We start from the raw sequence: 13,248 nt of genomic DNA, 5'->3' as shown, positions 1-13,248 counted from the left end.
GAATGAAATGTAGTTTCTGGTAGAGGGTGCAGTAAGCGAAGCCTGTAGGTACTGAAGGATTTGTGAAATTCTGTTGGCTTGAGTTCCGGGTCAAGGCAATGCTAGTGATAATTTGTAAGAGAAGCTCTGATGTTTGCACAAAATGAAATGTGGAACCCATTGATTTAGAGGTTCTTTTGTTCCATGAATAAGATCTCATTTTCTAGCTTTCAAACATGGGCCTTGACTTTCAGAATTAAGAGCTAGAAGAAAAGTCAAGAAAATACACAATTAAAACATTTTTGTTAATTCCTAGGATATTTTGCCTTAGATCTTCTAAAATGTATTGAGAGTTCTAGTCCTTAGCTTTTTTTTTTTTTTTTTAAAGATTTTATTTATTTATTCGACAGAGATAGAGACAGCGGCGAGAGAGGAACACAAGCAGGGGGAGTGGGAGAGGAAGAAGCAGGCTCATAGCAGAGGAGCCTGATGTGGGGCTCGATCCCGCAGTGCCGGGATCACGCCCTGAGCCGAAGGCAGACGCTTAACCGCTGTGCCACCCAGGCGCCCCTAGTCCTTAGCTTTTGAAGTGGATTTTCTCTGTGAATAGCAGTACTCTAGAGATAAAATCCAAATAGGTACCAAAATATACTTTGTGTAAAGTTGTTTTTGTAGCTCACAAGTTCTGAATTTTCTGAAGTCCTCTTCTTTCAGGTGTTAAATGGATTTATAAAAAGCTTTTGGAGGGGTGCCTGGGTGGTCAGTTAATTAAAAATCTGACTCTTGATTTTGGCCATGACCTCAGGGTCACAACATCAAGCCCTGTGTTGGGCGTGGAGCCTGCTTAAGATTCTTTCTGCCCCTCCCCCTACTAAAAAAAAGAAAAGCTTCTGGAGTTAGCAAGATGGGTGGATTTTGCCCTATGTGAAATCTGATTTTAGTAGGTTTTAGATAGCCAAGTGGTTTGTAAAATCAAGGGACAAGTCCCTGAACATTTTTTTCAGTTATTTTTGAGGTATCTAGACCCAAAGTAGTGTTAAAATTATCTTTTATTTTTATTTTTTTAAGATTTTATTTTTAATCTTTACACCCAACGTGGGGCTCAAGATCCCAAGATCAAGAGTCCCATGCTCTACCGACTGAGAAAATAGAACTAAAATTCTATTTACTAAAAAGAGAAAATGATTTTTAAAAGAGAATTTCAGGGCACCTGGGCAGCTCAGTTGGTTGAGTATCCAGCTCTTGATTTTGGCCCAGGTCATGATCTCAGGGTCGTGAGATTGAGCCCCACTTTGGGCTCTGCACTGGGTGTGGAGACTGCTTGGGATTCTCTCTTTCCCTCTCCCTCTGCCCCTCCCACCTTCTTAAAAAAGTAAATAAAAGAGAATTTCTTACAATCTTTTAAGGAGTAACACTAAGTGACTTATATTTATATATATATTGTATATGTGTTATATATCATATTATCTATATTAATTATATAATTATACATAATTACATAATTATAATATATTTAATAATTAGATAATATATAATTTTAGATATTAATATATTAAATATATATTTATATATAGAATTATATCAGCTAGAGTATCTTACATAATTATAATATCCATAACACTTAATACATATTAATAAATAACATACAACATCTGTAACAGTCAATACTTACATAATACCAGTCATACAGAGCTCTGTTTGAATAAACTGTAGCATTCCTTCTCTCTCGTTTTACATCTGAAGCATTTATTTTCTTCAATCATAGGAGTTTTTCATGTCTGAATTGGGTGTGGCCTGCATGTGCATTCCTGCACACGTGTATACATATGTTTACATGCATGTACATTGAATGTTGAAGAGGGGTTACTGGTAGTGATGATACAGTTTATTACCTCTTTATGAACTTTAATTTGTTCTGCTTTAACTTATTTCACTGAAGGATTTGAGAATTTGATCCTCACCAGTCTGAGGTGTTCTCCCATTTGCCTAGTTTGGCCAAGAAAACTGGCTGGTTTTTCACAGAACACAGTAGAAAGAAAATGAAAACTGGTATTTGATTGGGTAGGGAACTCATACCTATGTGAAAAATATGTGTGTGACCTTGATTTAATCAATCTAAACTTCTTTGTACTCTAAACTCTCTTCGTTAAATAACATTTCAGAGCCATTTGTCTTCCTTTTTAATAGGGGTATTGAAGGCCTCCTAATGCAGATGGGATTAATTTTTAAAGTTTTAAATTAGGTGGCCACAGTCTTCTGTTTTGCTGTATTCTAATAATGATCTCATTAATGTAAGTTTTCCAGCAGACGCTAAGTTCCCCACGTTTACACTGCTAAAGAACACGAGCAAAAAACAGGATTTGAATCCAGGTCTCTTTGGCATCAAACTTTGCCACCTCCTAATAGAAGTAATTTTCATTGTGGGGCACGTGGCTGCTTAGTGAGGGGGGCCTGTGACTCTTGATCCCGGGCTCGTACATTTGAGCCCCCTGTCAGGTATAGAGATGACTTGAAGTCTTAAAAAAGTAAGTAATTTTAATTGAAACGTTTCTGAAGGAAATGAAATTGAAACCAAAGTTTTACTGTCAGTTACTTATTTCAGGATTACTTCTGTGTACATAATGCTACATGCTAATTCAAAATTAACACGGGCTTGCTCTTCTCCTTAGTGATTCTTTTTCTGCATTCAGATTCAGCAAACATCTTTGGGGCTTACTTTGTGTCAGATCCTAAACTGAAGTGTTTCCAATACACGCCTATTGTGTTACCAAGATTTAATAGATGAGGCATGGATGCTCAGAGAGGATAAGTAAAGTGCTAAAGATTTTTCTCCAGAACCAGTTCAGTGTAATCATAATAGCATAGCAATCATTTTGGAACATATTTGAACCTAGAATGCAGTGTAGCATGACTATCGACAATTAGGCTACCTATTTTCACTATCCTGTTTCTGTTGAAAGGCAGTTTAGGCAGTAAAATGAAGATTGAGGTCTGGCTTCTAAGTTTTAATGACCTTATTGAGGTATAATTCATATGCCATACAATTCACCCAGTTAAGTGTACTTTTCAGTGTTTTTTTTCTATATTCACAGGGTTATCCAAACCATCATGGCTTCTAATTTTTGAATCTGGGTATCGGTTATTGGTTTAGTCCGTTATTACTGGTCATACTTTCAGATAAGAAAATAGAATCATATATTGTAAAAGAATTTAGATTCAGTCTGTTCTTTTCTGATTCATCATTGTTCACCCAAAGTCCATTAATTTCCCTCTTTCAGTTCTCTCAATTTCCATGAGAAATGTGTGCTTATGGGAATGTTAAGCTGATTTTCATGTGTACCGTAAACAGAGAAGCCTTGGAATGTGAAATCCTCATGCTCGTAATGTAATTCTTTAAGTCCTTTGCAACAGACATATTATAAAGGAGAACCCAAAGACTGTATGCAATTAATACTGACTAAATGTGCCTTCCTTGGGTAAAAACAAAAATCCACTGATAACCATGTATATCCATTCTGAGTCCCGATTCACTAAAGAGATCAAACCTTAGGATACGAAAGTTAGCTACTGATGTCTTTCATTGACTGGACTGTCGCATTGGAAAATCACTTGTGGATCATCATGTACTTAACATGCTATATTATATGAATATTTAATATACTTGGTATGCACTTGCATATGTGAAAAGCAACTTCTATTTTCAAAGCGTTACTGCATTTTCAGACAATTAATGGTTGAAACACTCCCTGGGAGGTAGGAAGTTCTTACTCAGTTTTTGATGGGTAAAACAGGATAGCAGGCAGTCCTGTGTTTGAGATAAGAGGTGGTCGGTGGCTGACATGCAGGAAAGTGCTGGTTTCCTGCCTTATGGTCCAGGCACTTCCTTAAGACTACAGTTAAACCATCCGTGCCTCGGTTTGTTTCCATCTTGTGACTTACCTGTAAAATGTGCTATCTGTACAGGGGCATATAGACTAAGAATGGGATAACAATAGAAATATTTGTAGTTTCTATAATACCTCATTTCTCCCATATCTCCATGCCTTTGTGCTTGCTATTTCTTGTGAAAAAAATCGTATTACCTACCCTCCCAGCCACCCCATGATGGTCCCCCTCCTTCTGATCTCAGCTTAGAAACCACCTCTCTGTGGAGCTCCCCGCCTCCCTGGTTATCAGATGCAGACATGGGTTTGTCCTGTCCTGTGCCTCCTGTGTTTTGTATTAACCCGGTCAGGGCGGTTTTCTTACTGTGTTGTAATAGCACACTTACTGCTAATGGGGATGCCCATTAGACTGGGAACTCCTGGATGGCAAGGACTAAGTTACATCATTTCGGCATTCCCCTCCATGGTGCCTGGCTCGTGGTTTCCTTGAATTCTGAGCGGATACTGTGAAAGGTCACCTTAAGGAAGGTGATGATTACATAATTTCATTCCTCTGTCTCCCCAAAGCCAAGGACAGTGGTCAGAAGTTCCTGCCTTTAGCAGCCAGCCGTAGCCACCAGCACAGCCATTAGAAGACCGCGTGATGGAGAAGGAGATACGGAGATGAAAGATGCCGTTAGCTGTGCCATCTAATGAGCCCAGGGAGGTCATTTCAGCTTGTTGTGCTCCAGGTTTCCACATCCTGGTGGGCAGGAGCAGAGCCTCATGCCCTGGGTTACTGTGAAAATCACCCAAGGCATTTCATAGAAGTTGTTCGCAAACTGCCAACGTGAGAAGTAGAAGAGAGGCAGTATAGCCCGCTAGAAGCGACATGTAGTTTGGCCTGAGATGAGATTTTTCAATCCAGAGTCCACCGCTAATTATTTGACTTTTGCAACTTAACTCCTGCAAGCCTGTTTCTTTATCTGTGGTGGGAAAACAATCACACTGTGGCAGATGAGAGGAACGTTGTGAGGGTTCGATGGAATTTGGGCAGTGTTCCACTGGCGTTCCATCTGTGCGTGTTCAGCTGCTCCCAGCCAGAGCTGTTGCACATGGTAGATTCATACCTCTGCGCCCGCTTTTCTGGGGAAGATTCAGTCCTCTGTACTCCAGGGAGAGTAGGTCCCTGGCCTCTGACCCCAGTCAGCCGATGCGTGCCTTGGGATGGGGGAGGACGAAGCCTCAGTCTGTTGACACCCCACATTCATAGGGCAGGTGTTTGTGCTTTTATCATTTCTTTTTGAAACTTAATATTGAAGTTAAAACATAATAAATACCCCAAAAGTCACGTAGCCTTAAGCATACAGATCCCATTTTATACACCGAGCAGACCCATGTGATGAGACCATTCATTCCCATGGATGCCTGATATTCCACTTTGTGAATAGACCACATTTCATTTTTTCATTCTACCAGTGATGGACATTTAGCTAGCTTCCAGTTTAGGGCGATTGCAAGTAGTGCCGCTGCGAATGTCATTGTACATGGCTTTTGATAAGGATATGTATTCCTCGTGGGTATATTGCTGGGTCATAGAGTGCACATGTTCAGTTTTAGTAGATATTAGCCCAAAAGCTTCCCAGTATGGTTTTACCAGTTTACTCCTGCCAGCAATGTTTAAGGGTTTTCATTGCTCCACATCCTCACCAGCACTTTGGTGTTATCTGTCTTTTTCATTTTAGGAATTCTGGTGGCTTTTAGGATGCTATATAGCATTTTGGAAGTAGAACTCTTCCCTCAGCCCCCAAAACCTGAAATTCTAAACCTTCATGCATTCATTTTCAGGAATGCATCCTGCACAAAAGCTGATTATACCAGATGTAAAGCTCCTATTGCAGTGCATGGCATGTGGCAGGAAGGCAACACGTAATAGCTGCCATTATCGTCATCGCCATCATCATCCTCATCACTAAATGCCTTCTCTGTTCTTTAGAGGGGAGAGCAGGTCACAGTGGATCAAAGGTGAATAATAAGGCATAGTCTCTGCCCATAAGGAGCTCAAGATCTACATGAAGAGACAAATACTAGAAACGGATATTATTAGACCGTATGATAGGAATTTGGGGAAAGAGGTAGTACTTGAGCTGTGCTTGAGGAGTAAGTAGGAGCTGAACAGAGGGAAAAAGGGAAGTGGGCCGGAGGAAATGGCAGGGGCACAGAACCCTTGGCGGGCAATGGCAGAATAGATGGCATGCTGGAGGAGAAGAGCCCACCCTTGCATGCTGGTCTCTGTTCAGATGTTGTCACCCTTGCTGGGATGTGGGGGCTGAGCTAGCGATCATTCAGGGTCATTGTGAAGTTACAGTACTCTAATGCTCCGTTCTCTGCCTCCACCTTTTAACTTTTTTTTCCTCTCCTCTGGGAAAGTGATCAGCTTCCTCCTGTCTCTCCTGGAATCAAAGCCTGTCCCAAGTTCAAGGTGCTTTAAAACAACAGATGAAGCTTTAACAGCTACAAAACACAGGTTACAAGGATCCCACAGTTTCTTTGCTCTGTGATCCTTTAGCTGTTTATTTTTATGCACAGGCCAGGCTTAGAGCTTTTATTTTTATAAGGGCCTAAGTTGCACTGTGGTGGCAATTAAGTTTAATAAGATGCTCTTCTGCCCAATGCCATAGGTAGATAGTTGATAGTTGTTCTTGAGGAATTTTGAGGAGGAGGAAGAGCACACTGAAGATGACGATCGAGAGCCATACAGTCTTTCCTTGATTAAGCACCTGCTGGGCATCGGGCATTGGCTATATGGGAATGACGGGGATGGACATGGTCCCTGGCCCCTGGCCCCATTGCATTTAAAATCTAGTATGGGATCAGACGAGTAAGAAGTTGGTTCCACCACAGTGTGACAAGGGCTTTCGTGGGTAGAGGTAGAGTCCTGTGAGAGCACACTGAAGAAGGACCCACCCAGACTAGAGGTCAGGGAGGGCTCCTGGAAAAGATGACAGAACCCTGGTGGCCTAATGAAGGTGATTGGGAGGAAAGTAGAGCAAATAGTGCATAGGAGGACTTGAATACAGGGGGGAATGAATGGCTGGTTGGAGAAGACGGAAGACATTATCAGCCTAGGGCATGGAGAATCTTGGGAGATGAGGAGTTTTAACCAAAGGACCCACAGCAGGTGGGAGATGGATTGAAGGAGGTCAAGAATGGAGGCGACAGACAGCAAAAGATAAACGTCGTATGATTTCATTTATATGTGGAAACCATAAAAGACAAAACGAACAAACAAAAACAGAAACTGACTCACAAATACAGAGAACAAACCTGTGGTTGCCAGAAGAAGGTGGTGGTGCAGGGATGAACAAAATAGGCCAAGGAGATTGGGGAGTACAGACTTCACGTTATAAAATAAAGAAGTCACAGGGGTGAAACATACAACATAGGAAATACAATCAATAACATCGTAATCACTTTGGTGACAGGTGGTGACCACACTTACCACGGTGAGTATTTTGTAATGTACGTAATTGTTGAATCACTATCCTACACACCCAAAGCTAATAGAGCATTTCACGTCAACTATACTTTAATAACAATAATTAAATAAATAGTAAGTAGATAAATAAAAATAAAGACTGGAAGCAGAGAAACCAGGTGTAATAATCAGGGCTTAACAGACAAGTAACTAATATTCTCAGGAGGATGACTTTCAAAATTGCCTTGTCCCCTCAGTTCTCCAACCCAAACATCCTGACTTCTTTAGAGCAATACAACTATTTGAAGAGTAAAGAAAAATCTTATTAGAAAGAGGTATTATGTGCAAAACAACAACAACTCTGTTTTTTTCTATTATTTATATGGATGACCCTTTAAAAGCATGGTCCCTGGGTGTGACCATATGAAGTTCTTTGCCAGGAAGAAACCTGTGAGGTGTGTTCTGCAATCTCTATACACAAAATAAGATTCACTCTGTAACCTGTGGCTCGGTGCTGTGTTTTATGCATTCTGTATAGGGACCAAAGAGCTCACATGACATGTGGTTGAACTGTTTCTCATGTAGCTTCGCCTGCTGCGCATTCCAGTAGCCTTGCTTCCTGCTTAAATTCACAACTACTCATGAAACCAAACACACACACACAAGATAAAAGAGCTCAGAATATAGGGATTCCGGTGGGGATGCTGTCTCCCACTTCCTTGGCCATTTTTTTTTTAAGATTTTATTTATTTATTTGACAGAGAGAGAGAGACAGCCAGCAAGAGAGGGAACACAAGCAGGGGGAGTGGGAGACGAAGAAGCGGGCTCCCAGCGGAGCAAGGAACCTGATGTGGGGCTCGATCCCAGGACCCTGGGATCACGCCCTGAGCCAAAGGCAGACACTTAACGACTGAGCCACCCAGGTGCCCCCCTTGGTCATTTTTTTAATAAAGACTGGGTGCCAGGCATTTCATACTTAAGCCTGGAAGTCTAGAAATGTGATTTCTAGCAATTTTCACAAAGTATAAGTACAACGGAATAGTTTAGATGTATTTGGAGTTCTTGGGCTTACATTTACCTAGTTACATAAAAGACATTTCACTTAAAAAAAACAAACTATAGATAAGAGAATTGCTATTACAATTGAATAGATATTCATTGTATTTTATTAGGAAATATTATGTTCTTGCCTTGTACACTAGTAGGTGTATGTAGAGAGTTTCAGAAGAAATAAGACATGGTTCTGACTTTCAGAGACTTACACTAGAACAGAGCAAGCAGAGTCCAAGTACTGATAGCCACTGCTCTCTTGTTTTGTCATCCAAGGGAGATACTAGTACCCAGTCATGTAGCACTTTCCTGCTGAAACCAGAGTCAGCCTCAGAATCCTTCTCAACACAGCAGTCCAGGCAGCTTGTACGTAATTAGAGAAAAATCTATCTTCTTTCCTTTATTTTAAGAAATAATGTATTCCAAGAACTTTAGGAATTTGCCTGGACTTTTATCTTTCTGGTTTTCTTACTTGCTTTTCAAAGAAATAAGTCATTTTATATATGAATATTGGAACCTGGGAGCATCCCAAGAAAGTAGAATGTGATAGTGTTACTTTTCAAGAAGTTGAAACTTCTAAATTCAAGAAGATAAACATTTATTTTACCTATATGATTACAGAAGCCCATTCCCATTACTTGCCCTATAAACACTGTGTTTCTCTTGGTTTCTTCCAGGATGATTGTCCTTGGTACTTTTATTCTTTGTATGAGTAGTTTCAGGACTATAATGCTGCCAGCCATCAGTGAATGGTGACCACATTTTCAGATGTCCTGGTAGTGGGATTCCCTTCGTTGCGTCTGGGGTCACCTGCTTTGGTAGAGATCAAAGGTCTTACTGGCCCTGACCTATCTGGTGTCTTTCCACCTATATCTCTGGCCCTCTTCTCATGCTACTTGCTGTTCCAAGGGGCTGCATCCAAAGCCAGAGTTTCAGCTACACCCCAAGTATGTATATAATAAGAGTCCTCTTAAACTCCAGACCCTTAATTTTAGCTGTCCGTGGCACATTTCCACCAGAGTGATAAGAGCTAACGTAACGAATGAACAAATACTTGTGGCCAGTGGGTGTGCTAAGAGCTTTATAATCAGTACTTAATTTAAGCTTTCCAATACCTCTCAGAAGTAATCATCCCCATTATATGGATGGGAAACACAAGGCCTGGAGAATCACACCATTAGTAAGTAGTAATCCTCAGTCTGGTACACAAGGCTTATGTAGAGTTTAATAGTGTACACGGCCCCTTCCATTTTGGCTTGTACAAGATAGAAGTCATCTCACCTCTCTCCCTAAAGTCTTAACCTTGAATCATTCCAGTCCACAGCAGATCCCATCTTGTTCTCACATCCTTCCTCAAGGTCCTGGAAGTTATAAGTCTTTCAATTCTGGCTCCAAAACAGCTCTCAAACTTTCCCCCCCTTTCTACTCCAACTCTTTAGCAGACTGACTTATTTCTCACCTAGAAGGCATTCTTTATTCCCCTTCCCCCCCCCTTTTTTTTCTCTCTTCTCTTGGGGTGGGAGGGAAAAGCTCCTATGACAAACCACCATTTTTCTCATGGGTGTTCCTTTTAGTTTATTTTCTACTACACCTGTGTTGGAGAAAAAGCTAGGACATGGAGGAGAATACTTTAATTTGGAGCAAGTAAAGAGTTTTTTTGGGGGGCGCCTGGGTGACACAGCGGTTAGGCGTCTGCCTTCAGCTCAGGGCGTGATCCTGGCATTCTGGGATCGAGCCCCACATCAGGCTCCTCTGCGGGGAGCCTGCTTCTTCCTCTCCCACTCCCCCTGCTTGTGTTCCCTCTCTCACTGGCTATCTCTATCTCTGTCAAATAAATAAATAAAATCTTATAAAAAAAAAAAGAGTTTTTTTTGTTTAATGTTTTTGCTTGCATCTTTGTAATGATGTCTTTTGCTTTCTTGTTTTCTAGGAATGTTTACCCTTGCGGAAGTTGCTTCACTTAATGACATTCAACCAACTTACCGAATCCTGAAACCATGGTGGGACGTGTTTATGGATTACCTGGCTGTCGTTATGTTGATGGTAGCCATCTTTGCAGGAACCATGCAACTTACCAAAGATCAGGTGGTCTGCTTGCCAGTATTGCCATCTCCTGTAAATTCAAAGGCACACACACCACCAGGAAATGCCGACGTTACCACCAATATCCCCAAGTTGGAAGCAGCCACTGACCAAGACCAAGACAGGCGGACGGCAAGTGACATTTCCTTTGGCGCATCTGCTGTGACACCTGACATACCTCTCAGAGCCACATATCCTCACACAGATTTGACAGTTCCACATCAGGAGACAAAGAAAGAGAAGAAAGATCCAACAGGCCGAAAGACAAACTTGGATTTTCAGCAATATGTATTTATTAATCAGATGTGTTACCATCTGGCCCTCCCGTGGTATTCTAAGTACTTTCCATACCTTGCTCTCATACATACTATTATTCTCATGGTCAGTAGCAACTTTTGGTTCAAATATCCCAAAACATGCTCAAAAGTAGAACATTTTGTTTCAATATTAGGAAAGTGCTTTGAATCTCCTTGGACTACTAAAGCGTTGTCTGAGACAGCGTGTGAAGACTCGGAGGAAAACAAGCAGAGAATAACAGGTGCCCAGACTCTACCAAAGCATGTGTCTACCAGCAGTGATGAAGGGAGCCCTAGTGCCAGTACCCCAATGATCAACAAAACAGGCTTCAAATTCTCAGCCGAGAAGCCTGTGATCGAAGTCCCCAGCATGACCATCCTGGATAAAAAAGATGGGGAACAGGCCAAAGCCCTGTTTGAGAAAGTAAGGAAGTTCCGTGCTCACGTGGAAGACAGTGACTTGATCTACAAACTCTACGTGGTCCAAACGTTTATCAAAACAGCCAAATTCATTTTCATTCTCTGCTATACCGCAAACTTCGTCAACGCCATCAGCTTTGAACACGTCTGCAAGCCCAAAGTGGAGCACCTGACTGGTTATGAGGTATTCGAGTGCACCCACAATATGGCATACATGCTGAAAAAGCTGCTCATCAGCTACATATCCATTATTTGTGTCTATGGTTTTATCTGCCTCTACACTCTCTTCTGGTTATTCAGGATACCTTTGAAGGAATATTCTTTTGAAAAAGTCAGGGAAGAGAGCAGTTTCAGCGACATTCCAGACGTCAAAAACGATTTTGCGTTCCTCCTGCACATGGTAGACCAGTATGACCAGCTGTATTCAAAGCGCTTTGGTGTGTTCCTGTCAGAAGTCAGTGAAAATAAACTGAGGGAAATTAGTCTGAACCATGAGTGGACATTTGAAAAACTTCGGCAGCACGTGTCCCGCAACCCCCAGGACAAGCAGGAGCTCCATCTGTTCATGCTGTCCGGTGTGCCCGACGCCGTCTTTGACCTCACAGACCTGGATGTGCTAAAACTTGAACTGATTCCAGAAGCTAAAATTCCCGCTAAGATTTCTCAGATGACCAACCTCCAAGAGCTTCACCTCTGCCACTGCCCTGCAAAAGTTGAACAGACTGCTTTTAGCTTCCTCCGAGATCACTTGAGATGCCTTCACGTGAAGTTCACCGACGTGGCGGAGATCCCTGCCTGGGTGTACCTGCTCAAAAACCTGCGAGAGTTGTACTTGATAGGCAACTTGAACTCGGAGAACAATAAGATGATCGGACTCGAGTCTCTCCGAGAGTTGCGGCACCTTAAGATTCTGCACGTGAAGAGTAATTTGACCAAAGTTCCCTCCAACATTACAGATGTGGCTCCACATCTTACGAAGTTAGTCATTCATAATGACGGCACTAAACTCTTGGTACTGAACAGCCTTAAGAAAATGATGAATGTCGCCGAGCTCGAACTTCAGAACTGTGAGCTGGAGAGAATCCCCCATGCTATTTTCAGCCTCTCCAATCTGCAGGAACTGGATTTAAAATCAAATAACATACGCACAATTGAGGAGATCATCAGTTTCCAGCATTTAAAACGACTGACGTGTTTAAAATTATGGCATAATAAAATCGCCACCATTCCACCCTCCATCACCCACGTCAAAAACTTGGAGTCACTTTATTTCTCTAACAACAAGCTCGAATCCTTACCCGTGGCAGTGTTCAGTTTACAGAAACTCAGATGCTTAGATGTAAGTTACAACAACATTTCAGTGATTCCGATAGAAATAGGATTGCTTCAGAACCTGCAGCATTTGCATATCACTGGGAACAAAGTGGACGTTCTGCCAAAACAGTTGTTCAAATGCGTGAAGTTGAGGACTTTGAATCTGGGGCAAAACTGCATCACCTTCCTCCCCGAGAAGATTGGTCAGCTCTCCCAGCTCACTCAGCTAGAGCTGAAGGGGAACTGCTTGGACCGCCTGCCAGCCCAGCTGGGCCAGTGTCGCCTGCTCAAGAAAAGCGGGCTTGTTGTGGAAGATCACCTTTTTGACACCCTGCCACTCGAAGTCAAAGAAGCATTGAATCAAGACATAAATATTCCCTTTGCGAATGGGATTTAAACTGAGATGATCCGTGCACGTCCGTGTGCAGGAAAACTTCCTAGATTGCAAACACTCGCGTACAAGTTATTGCAAGATAATGCATTTTAGGAGTAGATACATCTTTAAAAAAATAAAACACAGCAAGGATGCATAGAAGGCTGATAGAAGACATAACTGAATGTTCCCTGTTTGTAGTGTTTTCTGTCATTCATTTCCAAATCTTTTCTCTTTTCTTTTTTTTTCTTTTGGGGGAAAGGGAAGGAACGATTATAATCACTAATCTTGGTTTCTTTTTAAATTGTTTGTAACTTGGATGCTGCCGCTACTGAATGTTTACAAGTTGCTTGCCTGCTAAAGTAAATGATTAAATTGACATTTTTCTTACTA

The 13,248-nt window shown here is 41.6% G+C and overlaps 1 protein-coding gene across 4 annotated transcripts in view; it reads left to right on the top strand.

Moving 5' to 3' along the window:
• The window catches only part of LRRC8D (leucine rich repeat containing 8 VRAC subunit D), a 112,536-nt gene extending 99,288 nt beyond the window's left edge, over positions 1-13,248 (top strand). For all 4 annotated transcript variants that reach the window (XM_026497641.4, XM_044383664.3, XM_057310485.1 and 1 more), the window contains one exon: positions 10,301-13,248. In XM_026497641.4, the coding sequence (XP_026353426.1) occupies positions 10,303-12,879 (2,577 nt within the window). In that variant the 5' untranslated portion in view covers positions 10,301-10,302 and the 3' untranslated portion in view covers positions 12,880-13,248. The remainder of the gene's footprint in view (positions 1-10,300) is intronic.

This window comes from Ursus arctos, unplaced genomic scaffold (genome assembly GCF_023065955.2).
Source record: "Ursus arctos isolate Adak ecotype North America unplaced genomic scaffold, UrsArc2.0 scaffold_12, whole genome shotgun sequence".
Lineage (NCBI taxonomy): Eukaryota > Metazoa > Chordata > Mammalia > Carnivora > Ursidae > Ursus > Ursus arctos.
This window is presented reverse-complemented; position numbering and strand designations above follow the sequence as displayed.